Here is a 16,801-nt window from a genome sequence, read left to right on the forward strand (position 1 = left end):
TATGTGAGTGAGGTATTTGACAAATACTATTCACTCAACACTAATATATATAGCCCTCTTGGCTCTATTCCGCTCCTCCCACATTTATCAAAAATAGCAAACAGGGCACTAAGTTGGAAAAGTAATATTTTGTTCAAAAACTAGTCATTGGGATTTGGCTACAAAATTGGCATACAAATCATAATAGATCAACCTCACTGTGTTTCAATCCAATTTAAAAAAAAAAAATTTTTTATAAGATACATTTGTGATACATTATATAAAACAATTCTCATGTTCCTAACTACTGTTAATAGTAAATCACTCTACATTGTGTTTAATACCATAATAATTTGCTCACAAAACTGCACAATTTAAATTTATTTAGAAATCTATATAACAATATTACCCATAGTTCAGTCTACTAAAAAAAATATTGAAAAAAAAATAGAATAGCTTAAAGTAGTAACTTAATATATAGTATGTCATGATATTAAATCTTTGATATTTTTGCAGCTTTTTACTTCTAAATGATATTATTGAAACTAGTATTGACAATTTCACAGTCAAATAATTGTATGGATGGGCAGCACAGTGGCTCAGTGGTTAGCACTGCAGCCTTGCAGCACTGGAGTCCTGGGTTCAAATCCCACCAGGAACAATATCTGCAAGGAGTTTGTATGTTCTCCCTGTGTTTGAGTGGATTTCCTCCCATTCTACAAAGACATACTGATAGGAAAAAAAATATACATTGTGATCCCTATATCATATATCTCTATATGGGGCTCACATCTACATTAAAAAAAAAAATAATAATTGTATGGCATGAAGAATTTATGCACCTAAAGCCATACAGAGATTTCATACAATATATAATCTACTGTCCATAGTCTTTACTATGTATTAAAATAAATGTAAAAAGTTTTAAATATCAAAAAATCCATTTGACAATAGGCAATATACTGTTTAAAGAATTAGTTTTCCCTTGAGGCTTTGTCAATACGTTGCCACTTTGGCAGAACATTCTGTACATAGAGGCTTTTGGCTCCACAATAAGAATATGTCCTTGATGTGAGGACTGAAATTTTATCTCTCGACACCATCTTATTAAAAGCAGATCACTATGAATACATAATGCATTGCAAAAATTGCAAAAATGCCTGTTGCCTTCCCTTCTAATTTTTTTGATTTTATTCGATCCGGTCCCAAGTCTCCTATTAGTTCCTGTACAATGGTCACCAATTTATGCATACTGGGTTTTGGTAGCCTAGTCCACCTGCTCTTGGCAGGGCTGGTTTTAATCATTTTGTACATTGGATCCAGTCTCCTAGGCTCATGAACACATCAAGGAGGGGTAGGGTGTAATTTCAAAGCAGCACGGACTCAGATGACATTGGAAGTGGCATTAGAGTGTCATCCGAGTGCCTTTAATACCTCTATAGGGGCATCTGATCTATTCTGTTCGGATAACACACAGCATAATAAGACCTGCTCTGTATTCATTGGAACAAATTGAAGCATCAGGGAGAACCTTCCCCTGCACATTCAGTTGTTATATAACACTAGAGGATGCTTCGTAATTGAAACCTACAACAATTTGAAACTTCCGTCGGTAGCTCTAACTGATATTATAATAAATTATACTACATTTGTCATGTTGACGCATCTTTTCCCCTCTTTCATTCCCACCCACCCACTTGTTTGAAAATTATCGAGTGGGGCACAAAATAGGAGATGTTGAAATTGTTTGCAAAAAAAAAAAAAAACTATATGAAAAAATTGCACCATTTTCATTCCGTGTATGCCATAAAACTGACATGCAAGGTGTGATAAATTGGCCCAAGTATGCTTAGAGTAGTTTGAGAACTGGGACCAATTTTTAGGAATTGAGAACGGACTGGGGATCAGAGAAAGATTGGCCAAAAAATTCTAAAGAAGGACAGTAGGCACGCATTATACATTTATGATGGATTATATAATGTGAACCTTAAGCATTAAGGTAAAGGTTATTGACTTTTTGTTACAACTTTCATTTTTGTGCTTGCTACAAAAACATATAAACAATATTTTTTTATTTTTTTTTCCATATCTGACACCCCCAAAATCCTGAGGTTCTACAATATATACCTACTCACCAAAAGCAACTCAACTGTCTCACGATTTGCTTCCAATTTTCACCTAATCTGGCTAACTTTTTCCTCTCTAGCCCAATCTCTGAAGCCTGCACAGAATATTGTATGAACACCGACAACGACTATTCAATACATTTCGCCAATTTGCCTTTCATCTCTGAAAAAAGATTAATAAAAAAGAATATTTGACTTTTGTATCATTGACCTCACACCTATGACCTTCCATCTACACAGGCCCTCTGCTCACATGTAGATTCCTCCCATATTACCATTTCAGTGTTAAAGAATTTTTTTTATTTTTTTTTTGTTTAATAATCCGAAACACTCATTTTGAATGAGGGGAAAAAGACCAGACCCAGCCCATTTGTCAGATTCTTCTTCGATGAGCCTGATATCAGCCGAACTTCTTAATCCTAAAAAAAATAAAGAGATAATATTGAATTAAAAAAAAAAAAAATCATCAAAAATACAAAAAGTTACAAAAAGAAATATGGGACGATTCTCTTTGTTAGACTCCAAATGCGTTTTTGCTTCTTTTTTTATTTCTTTTTTAATTTTTTTTTTTGTATTTATAAATGAAACACAGGGTCAAGTAGAGTTTGTAGATTGTAATTGAATTATTTCTTTATCCCTGAGTTTGTCCATCGGGGGTTGAGACCAGTATGCATTTTTTTTCCCTTTTTAAATGCAGATACTGTGCAGGAAGACCACTTGTTTGTCACAAACCATTTTTGTTACTGTGGCAACATCTTCCCATTCTCCCTTGTGCTTTGCTGACTATGCTCTTGTTTCCCTTTAAGGTCTGGCACACCTGATGATGGGCGACCAAGGTATGGGCTCTGTTCCTTTTCCACTCTGCTTTTCATTGTTTCCTACTGTTCTGTAGCTGCTTCAGTCCTTCACTGCAATAATGGGCAAATTGCTTTTAAGCTGTGTATGACTGCAAATCTTGACACATTTTTTTTTTATCCACATCCTTATTTATTTTCTGTTCACTCCTGATATCCTTTTCCTTTTCTGCAATATAATAACTGAACCAAATTGGAACAGATCAAGCAGCTGATTGAACAAAAAAAAAAAATTGTGTTGTTGCTCAGATTGGGATAAACTGCTGAAGGGACAGGATGAAAAATGTCAACGAGACAAAAAAAAAAAAACACAAAAAAAAACAAAAAGTGTTTGCTATTTAGATTGAGAATCCTCAGTTTATCATATTGTACCCAGCGAAGGCTCCATTAATTTTCATTGATGCATGGCTGGTTCACTCTGAAAGCACATCGTAGCTGTCTCTGGAATGCAAACATCTTGCCGGTTAGTCGTGAAGTAACCAGTGTGCCATCTGCTTGCGTCATCCAACTTCTTGTTTTATTTTCAAAAAGAGCATGAACGTCGTAAGCATGTCCAAGGTTGGTCAATCGCGAACCAGTCTCTGGGCTATGCCTTTCCATCATTGTATCATCCTCCTCCTCCACACCCTCATCAGTATCCGCTTTTTCTTAACTAATGATTGCATTTACATATATTCATGAATGTTTTTTTTTTTATTTTCTTTTTCTCTGTCTTCGTTGTCTGGAAATGCTTTCTTCATGGAACCATTCCATCCAAATCTCTAGGTAAAAGTAAAGGTACTGCTTTTTAATTTCTCATTATAGATGTGTAACCTGTTTGTCAAAATGTGTCTCAATGTAAAGCATGTGTCTATTTTAGGTAGGCGGTTTGTGTATTATGTCTGTTCATGGGAATTGGCAGATTTGGTAGATTTTGAAATTATTTCCAGGTGTTGAAAAGATAACATGAACAATGTACCTTTCCACTCTCTGGAAATAATCCAAAAAATTGCCAAAGTCAGGTTACTGCTAGAAGTTATAGCGACCAGGGAAAAGCAAGTTCAAGTTGAGCAGGTGTCCATTGGATCCATTCTAAGAAGGTATGTCTATGAGTGATGCAAAAGTGCAGTTCCATTCTTAGGACAGATACTTAAGAAGCTCCTAATTTGGGTGGTCCCTGGGATTGCCCTTTATAATATCTAATAATAGAATTAGTGGACAAAAACAGTCAGTTGTTTCTAATAAAATTTTTGATACACGTGAGCATTACAGAAACAAAAAGAACAAAAATATTGAGTTCAGAATTTCAAATTGTCTGGTTCTTCGTTTCCCTTTGGGAAAGAGTCAGGGACAAGAAGCCCCCATGCAGATAAGATAGTCAGCCAGTCCTGTTAAACTCAATGGGTTCATCCAACTGTTTCCTTATGTGTATTGTATTTATTATCTGTGTGTGACGATTCTACTGTGGGTTCTTGTATATCGAACATGTAATCATTTGGGGCATTCTAAGTTTAATTGTTTCCAATTAAAAACTGACTGCAGAAAATGTTTCTTGCTTGAAGTATGTGCAAAGATGAACAATTGTTAATCATATTAAATTTTGGCCAATTTCCATATAGGTTTGTGATTCATCAGTCAATATGAACAAATTGAGTTGCCTTGTTACTTTTTTGCAAATTCGAGAGGCTAAATATAATATAATGTTGTAGAGTTGTATAAACTGGTGGATCTTCGAATCTGGTGAATTGGGCAAAATGATCGACTAAAGATTAAACGTAATGACTTCTGTTTTTATGAAAATATAAGAAATAGGATTTTAGAATGAAATGTGCACGTTCATGAAATATTTGAAAAAAGTGATATGAAATGTTATGGAAATTGTACAATTTGTTTTTGTCAAAATCTGTTTGTTTATTGAGAGGTAAGTTGTTTTTTGAGAAGAAGGTGACTGTAACCGAAGAACATCGTTTGACAGCTTATGGGATGATACGTGTCATTGTGTCAAAAATGGTGGACAAATTTTTTTGCTATGACGCCTACTGTATTTTGAACAATTTCGAACTCTGCCCCAATTTGGTTGTTTTATGGAATTTTATTAGGATTTCATTTTTATAGCTTATGTACCTAATCCCCTAAGGAAACTGGATCACAGGTCAAAAATTGTTAGAATTTCACTGCAATAGGGTGATTTTTCTAGCCAAATTCACAGCTATACAATGGAAGAGGCTGCAGGTCTGTGTTTATCACATGAAAGGGCACAGAGCTGTAGGGTTGAGCCGATCTTGAGATTTCAGGATCGATTTTAAAATCCGATTGCGAAATTTGCTCGATCGCCGATTGGCATCCAATCTTTTCTGAACGCGATCGCTCAACCCTACAGAGCTGCCATCTTTCTAGATGTATCAAGTAGCCCAGATTGCTGTGGGGTCTGAGTGGATAAATCATCAGTATGAAAAACACTTAAGGCCCATAAAACCCCTTTAAAGGGCTTATCCAGAGTTGTGATACTTCCTCCTCTTCTCAGAGAGTGACCCCACATGGCTATACCACAGTTGAGCCCTGTTCATCTGAAAGGAACTGAGCTGCAGCATGGCCATGTGACCAACAGAAGGGATGTCACTGCCTGTGAAGAAGAAGTGGATCTGGTCCTGGTCTTGGATAACCCCTATAAGGCTTATCTGCAGTGGAGTAGAACACCTGTTTTACTGGTTCTCCCACAGTTTATAGTTGACCACAAGGTCGCAGAAGTGGAACACTACGAAAGCTTTCCAAAAAATGGGAACCCATTTAAAGGGAGTCTGTCACCAGAACCCAGCCTCACAGATAGATAGGTTAAGGTCACCTGAATTAGACAGTAGTTTCCCCTTGTGAGTCACTGCCTCTGTTGCTGAGTTATCAATGGTGTTGTCAGTACACCAATAAGCTCTTTTGAACAATGGCAGCCTCCTTGTTATTCTAAAAAGCTACTTTACATATTGACAAAAAGAGCAACTGAGGCAGCGATTCAAGAGATGGGGAAGATACTATAGAATTCAGCTGACCTTAACCTATCTATCTGCAGGAGTGAGTTTATATTCTGGTTTCTGAGGACAACCTCCCTTTAAGCTGAGTGGAGACCCCCCCGTGTATGTATTATTGTTAGTAAATCCCAGACAATAGAGTCTATTACATGGCTGAGCTATTAGGAAGAATAGAAATGATTTTGTCATTTAGATTTCATCCGCCCCTTGTCATTTTCTTCCTCTTCGTCTCTAACATAACCGATCCTTATTAAAGCTCACTCACAGGTTTTACAAGAGTAGCGTGATGAGGAAATAAAAGTGAATGACAATAATTTGGGGATGTTTTCGATGCTTTCGGATTGCTGACATCCTCAGTTTCGGTTGACCTTATTACGAGCAGTAAATGCACTTGGGTCACATTGCTGAGGGCGATCTATTCATCTTACCAGAGATCGTCATCACCGAAGAAGTGTCTTAAGGTCGTCTGAGGCTGAGGAGGATGGAAGACGTATTGAAACTCAGTCAACAGATCAATCCCTTATAGAGAGTCTTATGGGTTAGAGTCAGCAGAAAGGACTGCAAATAAGAAATAGGACAATGTATTTGGAGAGGTTTCTCTAGAATAGGAATCTGGGGACGATACAAAATAAACATTCTACATTATACCTTCTAAAGTAAGATATTATATGATGGATTGAACAACAAGGGTCAGAAGGGATTTAATACAATGTAATATATATATATATATATACACATACACACCTATATATTGTTTAATTTTATGACTTACTTTCAAATATGGACGTGATGTAGAACCTTTTTGCTCTGTATCTTAGGGGAATTTCTCAAACACTTTCCATAAGTGACAACTCAAGAATGGAGGTCCTTAAAGAGGTTGTCCAGCCTAAAATCTTATCTATTAATTAGTCCTGGGGAGGGAAGGGCCAATAAAAGAAAACCATACTCACCTGTCCCCTCCCCAGTGCTCCATTGCCTCCCCCCGTGGTCCAGTCCTGCAACTTCACCGTTGTCTTCCATTAGAAATATCCACCCCACCTGGCAGCTGAGGTCAATCAGCCTCAAGAGAGGCCCGGGGGACGTCACGACCTGTGACATCCTGGGTTGCCTTTCTGAGGCCACTGAGGCTGCAGTCTTGTGACCACTAAGGCCAATCAGTGTCCTCAGCAGAAGGGAACCTGGGAAGTCACAGCCGGTGAGAATTTCATGAACAAGAAGGCAACCAATTGGACTGGACCTCCCTGGGAGGACACCAGGGCATCAGGGACATGTGAGTGTTTTTTTCCCCTCCCACTGGCCTAAGTAGAGAATACTATTTAGCCTGGATAACCTCTTTAACCCTAAATATGTAGCCACTGCAAATGGGAAGTGACTTTGCATGCTCTGCTTGCTACAATGACTTTCATGGGAGTTCCAAATATAGCTCAATAAGAAATAAATGGAGCCATGCATGCACAGCCACCTTTCCATTCACAGTGACTGCGGAAAAAGGGCCTCTGACCTTAAAGGGGTTCTTACACACTGGATGTTGATAGCTTATCCTTAGAATAAGTCATCAGTTTCAGATTAAAGGGGATTTGATACCTGGTCCCTCCATCAATCACTTGTACAGGGCTGGAAGCAGTATACTGGCATGCTATTCACAGTCACACATGGTGTGGAGAACAGCTGATTGATGGGGGTGCGGAGGGTTAGACTGATCAGATATTGATGATTTAAGTTAAGTTGTACCAGAGGCTCTGATTGCAGTTGCACTATGGGGGGGTCAGTCTGAAGTGTGCCCACTGCCTTCATCCCTGCCCCGTCTAGTCTCGAATGTGGCACACAATTAACAGAACCATTATTCCCCCCCAAAAAAACACCATGTGCCACAATAGTTGTGATTTTTTTTTCATTCTTCGTAAACTAAAACATGATAGATTGGCCGCTCAACACAACGTCGGACCTAAAAATGTCTTAAGAGTTTAAAGGTCAGAGATCAAGGTCAAAATGGCTTATGTCATCAAAAGGAAAGTTACAACAGTCACATAGATAGATAGATAGATAGATAGATAGATAGATAGACAAGTAGGAAGAAGAGCACCAATATGTAATAATGAATAATGGCAAGACCAATGGTCAAATAAAGAGTAAACCTTCTAAAATGTAATATAGCAAATGTAATGGTAGACATTATTTATAATATAGATAATGGGGTAACGTGCTGATGGCTAAATGGATAGATAGATAGATAGATAGATAGATAGATAGATAGGAGATAGATAGATAGATAGATAGATAGATATGTGATAGATAGATAGATAGATAGATAGATAGATAGATAGATAGATAGATAGGAGATAGATAGATAGATAGATAGATAGATAGGAGATAGATAGATAGATAGATAGATAGATAGATAGATAGGAGATAGATAGATAGATAGATAGATAGATAGGAGATAGATAGATAGATAGATAGATAGATAGATAGGAGATAGATAGATAGATAGATAGATAGGAGATAGATAGATAGATAGATAGATAGATAGATAGATAGATAGGAGATAGATAGATAGATAGATAGATAGATATGTGATAGATAGATAGATAGGAGATAGATAGATAGAGAGATAGATAGATAGATAGATAGATAGATAGATATGAGATAGATAGATAGATAGATAGATAGATAGATAGAAGATAGATAGGAGATAGATAGATAGATAGATAGATAGATAGATAGATAGGAGATAGATAGATAGATAGATAGATAGATAGATAGGAGATAGATAGATAGATAGATGATAGATAGATAGATAGATAGATAGATAGGAGATAGATAGATAGATAGATAGATAGATAGATGATAGATAGATAGATAGATAGATAGGAGATAGATAGATAGATAGATAGATAGAATACACAATTGTTTGCACACATTGTGTTGCCTTTGTCTTATTCAGGAGCCTTTGTCCTTAGATATGAGCTGGTAACATGGGGACATTGTGCATATACTGTACGACTTACTTATACACGTAAATATTCTGCCCAGTTGAGTGATGATCGTCTATTCCAAATAGGACATAACAGCTTTGTTATAATATCTCTGATGTCCCACTCGGTGGCCATAACCATTGCAGTAAATAACGCTCCTACATTCTGGCGATGGTACCCGTATAAACCACATGTGCACCCCAGGCTGAGTCATCATCACATCCTCTAAAGTGGGGGAGTTCGGGGGCTTTCTGCACACAAACCCTATTGCACTGTACGATTAGTCATCCAAACCAATTTCTCTCAGTTCTTCATTCCATTTTCCTAAACATTGTAAGAATTTTACGACATCTCTCATCTCAGATTTAGCTATAGATATAAAATGGAAATGTTTTCCTGAAAGTTCATTGTATGATCTGAAATGTCAGTTTTAAGGGGCTGTCGATGACTGGGTTGTTTCATAATACAGGGTTTTGGCATTTTTGCAATGTTTTTGTTTTCTTTTTGCTGCAAAAACCATTATTAAGCATTCTGAGGCCATATGATACAGAATATTTGAAGTTCTGAATAGCCTGGCATGTTCATTTTGTTGCTGTCATAGTTTTGAACATTTTCTGCCATTTTTTGCTTTGCCTTGTGAGTCGTTGCCTCCATTGTCAAAATATCAGTTTTTTTTTGTTTGTTTTTTTTTTACTGATTTGCAAATCAACTCTTTGGAGCTCTGGAAATGACTGGGGTTGAGCCGATCTTCAAATTTCAGGATTGATTTTAAAATCCGATTTCCGATCATTTTCCAGCCAATCCCGATCGTGAAATTTGCTCAATCGACGATCGGATTCCGATCTTTTCCAATCCCGGTTGCTCAACCCTAGTAATGGCCTTATTGCCCCAAAGAACTCATTGGACAAAAATGTTGATATGTTAGTGACGAAAACAGAAATTCACAAGGTGAAACACTGTTTGATTTAGGTGACCTCAACCTATCTATCTGATGGGTTGGGTTTAGAGATGAGCGAGTAGTGTTCGATCGAGTAGGTGTTCGATCCAATACTACGGTATTCGAGATACTCATACTCGATCGAACACTACAAGCTGTTTGAAGTTTAAGGTTCGATGCAGAACCAGCGTTGATTGGCAGAATGCTATACATTCTGCCAATCAACGCTGGTTCTTCTCTTACCTTTAGAAGTCTTCTCCGTGCAGCGTCCCCGTGGCGTCTTCCGGCTGGAATTCACTCTGCCTAGGCATCCGGCCTAGGCAGAGCCGACTGCGCATGCGTGTGCATGCCCTCGCATGCGCAGTCGGCTCTGCCTAGGCCCCGATGCTTAGGCAGAATGAATTCCAGCCGGAAGATGCCGAGGGGGCGCTGCACGGAGAAGACTTCAAGGGGAATCCAGCCCGACTCCGACTTACCTCATGGACTTGGTAAGTATAATTTTATCGAATTGTGCGTACGCCTGAAACAACCATTTCCCCCCATAGACTATAATGGGGTTTGAAATCCGTTCGAACAGCCAAACAGTGTGCGACTGTTCGAATCGGATTTCGAACCTCGGACATTTTAGTGTTCGCTCATCTCTAATGGGTTGGGTTCCGTTGGCAGGCTCCCTTTAGCACTAAACAATGCAACTAAACAAAGTTGATTTTTTAGACCGAGTTTAGCTCAGGCTATGGTCACACTAGCGCTGTGTGACCATTTGGGGATGCCATCGACCATTTTTCTTGAAAAACTGTTCTCTCCACATTTTTCTAGGGAGAAACGGGGTTGAAATCCGGTGGACCCCTTTAGAGTCTATGGGGTCCAGTGGTTTTCATGGATAACTGCTTTTTAAGCAGATTGGGATTCTGTATTTTTGGGTACCCAAGTGTATCCAAAGAATGGAAACCCCAACGCTAGTGTGAATGAACCTAGTGCCAGCAGTCATAGTTAAAAATGGTTCCTAAGCAAGACATGGTTGGAATTCTCTGATTTAGAACAATACGGGTCTATACAAAGTTTTGTAAGATTCACGTTTGTTACATGTATGTTGTTATTAAGCAGCAGCAATATACAATACTATATATAGGAACATTGTAATAATATGGACCCCACACCTATAAGATTGCAATACCAAATATTTCCCAGCGAAGTGATGCTTTACATTTCCATATCTCTGCTGTATTATTTCTCTGCATAAAACCAGTTTACATGTGATATGAAACTCATAAAAAAACCCAGCAGAATTCTATATTTCCAATATTGGTGTGACCCGAAAAGCCCAAAGAAGAAATACACAATTGAAATCCTTCCCCGCAATATAAGGAAGGGTCATAAATAATGCATAAGTATAGGCCTATATAGTATATACTGTAGGTAAGTTATGAATCTAAAGCCATCCCCGCTGAGTACATTGCTAGTTTTATGAGACAGTTTTATGGAGTAAGTTATGCGTTTCGTAGATGGATCTGACATTTCATCCAGAATTAGACCACATCTGCTCATTTTGTATGGTGATGGCATTAGGTAACGACTACGATATCCCAACACGGTGATTGTCTATGCATACTGCATAACATGGGAGATTCACATAGGAAGTATAGATATAAAAGGAAATGAGAATTGAGGATATGGCGCCTCTATATCTATCGATCTTGCTGCACAACACTGCTGTAAAAAGTGTCATATAAATGGCGGCGAGTGCAGGGAGGGATTGCAGTTACCGAAATAGTTTGCATTCAGTACTTGGGGCAGCTGCACACAAAGCAGATGTTAAAGAGGTTGTCCAGGAACAGATTATTAAAAGGCTAAGAGAGGTGCAAAAATAAGAAAAAATTATACTCATCTTTTCCTGGTGTTCCAAGATCTTCCCAGCGCGGTCCGGTCCTGTTGCTCCGGTGAATTCTCAAAGTGAAACTGTTCACTGGCTGTGACGTCCCGGATCCCTTCCGCTGAAGTCGCTGATTGGTCCCAGGAAGAGACCCGGTATATCACAGGTAGTGACATCACATGCCCTTCACCGGGGCCACTGATTGGCCTCAGTGGTCATGAGTGGCCAGGTTCATTACAAATGTTTAAAAAAATCAGCCAACCCCAAGATTTTTATGAATTAATATTACATTCTGGAGTTTCTTCAGATCCTAGAGTGGAGGTAAAGGGGTGCTACATTAAAATAATAAACACTGATACTTCCCTCACTTCTTCTGACTTCCTGGCAGCATTCTCTGGGGTTTTCGGGCTTCTTCTGCGATGCCATGGACCCCAAGGAGACCACTGAGACATGCATATCATTAAAAAATTAGGTGCAAAAATAGGGAAAAAGTGGAGCCTTTTCCATTACATTTTCACAGGGCTGCAGTGGAGGCCGGAACTCTTGTTCCCCTGTCCTCCTTGCAGCCACTCCATCTCTATTATGTCACCAACTTCACAGACTTTGGCCACAGTTCCATGCAGTATAATGGAATTGGTCATATGACCCAGAATCAAAGAGGCTGCAGTGGAGAAAGAAACCAGACTTGTGGCCTCTCCCACAGCCCTCCCATGATAGCCCATTTAAACCAAACCCCTTCCTACTAAGCCACACCCATTTCCGTTAAGCCATGTCCTCTTCTCAAGCAAGACGTGTCTACAAGGCACAAGTGCCAGAATTCTTTCTGAATTTGATCAGATTATGGGGATAATGTCACTCCTTAAGGAGAAACCACCTATTAGGTGTGTGGAGACTTATACAGCCATAGTCACTCCACTGTAAGGGATCATGGGAGGAATATGCAAATCTGTCTCCTAAGATGTGAATAGGGAGACAGTGCCTCTGTTATGCTGCCCTCTATAGGAAGCACCCTGAACATCATGCCCGACTTTCCCAGAAGCCTTTACTGCATAATGTGGGATTTTTACCAAGTCAATTTCTCAGCTACGGATGGCCGTTTCGGTCTGGTTGGACCTCGTCAGCGCAGCGTAGAGAGAACTGACTTGGTAGAAGTGAGAGGCTGACGAGGTCCAACCAGACCGAAACGGCCGTCCATAGCTGAGAAATTGACTTGGTAATAATGCCACATTATGCAGTAAAGGCTTCTGGGAAAGTCGGGCATGATGTTCAGGGTTGCTTCCTATAGAGGGCAGCATAACAGAGGCACTGTCTCCCTATTTACATCTTGGGAGACAGATTTGCATATTCCTCCCATGAATTGGATCAGTAGGTCTGTCCCATTATAGTTACTTTTTATACAGTCCTATAGCTTTCTATTAGAAGGCCTATAGATATTACCTGAAATACTGTATCTCCCCATGAGCTTCTCTGTGCGGCCATATGTGCAGCAAGCTGGGGTATGTTGTGCTGGCGTCCATGTCCATCCACTGTGAACATTTCAGTATTACAAGATAACGAGAAGGAAAAAAAGCTTAATTATGGAATCATTATAGAACAAAAAGTAATTATCAGACTGTTGAAGTTGTGCGGCGGTCTTCAGTGAGAGAATGTCGAATGACCAAACTGTCAGAATAATTTGAGCAGATAAAGATAGAAATTCTCGATATACATTATTCATGTCATCTTCATGGGGCTATATTCATTATTTACACACTAATTAAACAGCTCTATAGGAGTCGTTCAAGTGACCGTTGATCATTTCATGGAGACGTTACAAAAATAGAGCAGCCTTAGAAAGCAGATGTGAAGACGACTTAAGGAAGTAGAGCTTATCTATAATTGTACGCTGCACCATTGTATCGGATATTAGACAGTAGGCCGGACCCTGTTTGACAAAATTAGATTTATATTTAGTTTTAATCATTAAATGAGCGCTTTGTACAAAGTCAAAGGCGTAACCGGGAGATCCTGAATACTAAACATCTGTAGCAAGGTTCTTTGCCTAACATGTGCCACTTATACTGGCGTAAGGATAGAGGTTGCAGTGGCCAAGAAGCCATCGGAACCCATAGGTCACCCTTAACACACTAGGGCTGGATACACGTCTGTGATCTCCATTATGATCTTCTTTGATGGCTGGCAGTCTGTGCATCCTAAATTTATTACCCTGTCCTCTGGTGCCCTGTTGTGTGGACACCACTAACAGGAGATACGAATGATGGGAAGCTTGTAGACATAGATATGCTGTGAACAAGTCTTCATTACAAGTCTTCATTTGGTACCCAATGCTCCATGGTTGTCTTCAGTTGGCTTGTGGCCACTTCTGGCCTCCTAGATGATGTCGATAGAGAAGGAAAAAGAAATGTAAAAGCTGCTAAACTATAAGGAAGAGATGACGGTTACGAGGGGAACTTACACATAGGCACAAGTTGAGTGTTTGCACCAGGGCCCTTAAGTCTTTAGTTAAGGACATGGCCACTTTTGAAACTTTACATAATGAAGAGGGACTTTTGGGCAAAAGACTGGGTGCAGCTGTTCCCTCTGCATTCCCCTAAACTAAAAATGATAGATGTGTTTATATACAGATGTGTCCACAATCTCCATAAAGGTTAACGACTCCAATTTCTCATGAAACTGGATGGTCACACAAAGACATATACTACACACTTAGCAAATCACATTGTGATAACTTGTCAGGAAACCACGTTGTGTTTAGAAAAGCAGCGGAACCCATATCTGGACATGTTGGAGCAAGAGGGCAAGTCAGGGAGCAAATATCTACACTGAACATTTCTGTAACTGGAAAGGAACTCTAAGTGTAGCTGAGATGTTCCGCTCACATGAATTGGTGGGATGTATTACCTTCTGAAATCTTACTGGAGTCCATGGTAATATTTGGTAAGTTCACTAATCTACAAAGTTATGTCAGGTTATTTAAAATTAGAAATGGAAGAACCAGATAGACCCCAGAGTAAAGCAATTGTAGGCCCAGGGGAGGTGTGGAAAATTAATAAACACTGTTACGATAGGTTCACACTAGTGTTCGGCCACCCAACATTGAGCATAAATCGGTGGGTAGAAAAGTCCTGGAAGTAGGTCACTTCTCTCAGCCAATTTAATTATAAAATCAGCAGAACCCAAGTGGAAACCTCTTGGACCCCATTATAGTCTTTGGGGACCGCAGGCTGTGGGTAACCACTTTTTTTGGTGGACAGGGTTTTGTCCTTCAGGTCATCATGTGGACCTGGAGATGAAAATAAAGCGCAAGTGTGAGCCTAGCCAAACTCACCTTCTCTCATCTCTCTTGGGCTCCCTTCTGGTACCCAATGCTTCATCATGGTTGTGTTAAGTTGGCTTATGGCCACTTCTGACCTCCTAGATGATGTCTGTGCTCCTATTTATGGCAAATTAGATAATTTGCCACTATATATTCTCTCACTAGCTCTGCTTACTAATACAGGAATACAGAGGGACGGTATGGCTCCATAGACCACATACAGAACCATAAAACAGCCATGTACAAGAGACCTTCAGCTATCTATACACATTAGATTAATGGGAGTCCAAACAGCCAGCTGACCATCTAATGTGTATGTGGACCTATCTGATGACAGAAAGAACAGTAGTAGTTGCATTCCAACATAACCAAGTCTTTCATTCCCAAGGGGGATAAGTTGCCACCAAAGTCTTACTCCTCCTCATGTAGAACACATGCACACTTGGCTAGGCATAGAATGAAATAAACCAGGAATGAATAAGACTTTCTTACTGTAAGAGAAGTGCCAGACAGAAGTTCCCCAGTGCTGTAGATGAACCCTGGAGGAAGGGACACAAGAGACAGTGAGCCCTGGTCCTATCCTAGTTAATAGGCGACAACTGGACGACAAATCCCTTCCTAAATACGTGACATACAAAATGCAGACAAGATAAACAACAACAAGGGAGGTCAGCTAGCCAGGGGTCAGTAACAGTCGAGCAATGCAGTGTCAAAATCAAAATCCAAAAGAATAGTCAGTAGGGAAAGCCAGAGGTCAAGAATCAGAAAACAAGAATAAACAGCAAGAGAAAAGCCAGCACGCACGAGGCAATAGCAAGCACCAATGTGAATGTGAGCCAAGAATACATAGGGAGGATGAACCCGCCCTGGACCTGATAGGAAGGCAGGCTGTCAATCTCAGGGCAAGACTAAATTTAACCATTAGAGGACCAGAGGGAAATGAAGGTGAAAGCAGACGGGTGTGATGGAAAATCAATTGCCAAACTAGAGCCGTGTTCACACATTGCAACCAAAAACTCTAAGCAAGGAATCAAACTGCACACGACTCCTGCACCACAGCATGCCAGCAGAGGGCGGCGCAGTGACCCGAGCAGGCAGAGACGTAACACTTACTTCTGAGAATGTTCTTTGCATCCGTGGAAGACGTGTCTATCTTTACAAGAATTCTTTTTCTTTTCCACGTTGTGTATTTGTCATTTTATTATGGTGGTTGTACCATTACCCACACGTGTGATCACTGTCACTGCCATCTGGGCTCACTTTTCACGTTTGCCCAATAGAATATATCAAAGTTAAAACATTCTTTCTAAACTACAGAAGTAAATGTCATGCAATATGGCTTCCTCTCACCAGTGCACCCGCTGCTTCTCTTCGCCATGTTGCTATTTACTGTTCATGCACAATATTTTGTTAGGCTTGCTTTTTCCTTATCCATAAATCATCGGCTGCCGTCGACTTTTCAAGTCTTAAACTTGAGCAATTTATATTTTATTTAACATTGAAAGCATTCCACTTCATTTAATCCAGACAATTTTTGGCTGGTGACATGTTTCAGCGCTCTTCACATTTGCAGGTATTATAAGACGTTTTTGTAGCCAGGAAGTGGTTCGTTTGTGGAATTCTTTGGCTCTGGCGTGCAGAGGATAGTCTTTCTGGGCTTTCTCCAAAATTGAAGTAAATTATAATGACTCGAGAAGAACAGCCAAAGGTTATTTGCAAACAGTGTTCAGCAATGTACATGATAT

The 16,801-nt window shown here is 39.6% G+C and overlaps 1 protein-coding gene and 1 long non-coding RNA gene across 15 annotated transcripts in view; one reads left to right on the forward strand and one right to left on the reverse strand.

The window, feature by feature from the left end:
* The window catches only part of LOC142197002 (uncharacterized), a 503,961-nt gene that overhangs the window by 141,738 nt on the left and 345,422 nt on the right, over positions 1-16,801 (reverse strand). The gene's annotated exons all lie outside the window — the stretch shown is intronic.
* The window catches only part of NRXN1 (neurexin 1), a 1,231,735-nt gene that overhangs the window by 124,207 nt on the left and 1,090,727 nt on the right, over positions 1-16,801 (forward strand). For 12 of the 14 annotated variants that reach the window (XM_075266983.1, XM_075266984.1, XM_075266994.1 and 9 more), the window contains 2 exons: positions 2,912-2,941; positions 3,725-3,736. The exons of 1 other annotated variant lie outside the window; for it this stretch is intronic. In XM_075266983.1, coding sequence (XP_075123084.1) covers positions 2,912-2,941; positions 3,725-3,736 — 42 coding nt within the window. The remainder of the gene's footprint in view (positions 1-2,911; positions 2,942-3,724; positions 3,737-16,801) is intronic. One more of the 14 variants, XM_075266991.1, reaches the window with a different exon arrangement.

This window comes from Leptodactylus fuscus, chromosome 3 (genome assembly GCF_031893055.1).
Source record: "Leptodactylus fuscus isolate aLepFus1 chromosome 3, aLepFus1.hap2, whole genome shotgun sequence".
In the NCBI taxonomy this organism is placed as follows: domain Eukaryota; kingdom Metazoa; phylum Chordata; class Amphibia; order Anura; family Leptodactylidae; genus Leptodactylus; species Leptodactylus fuscus.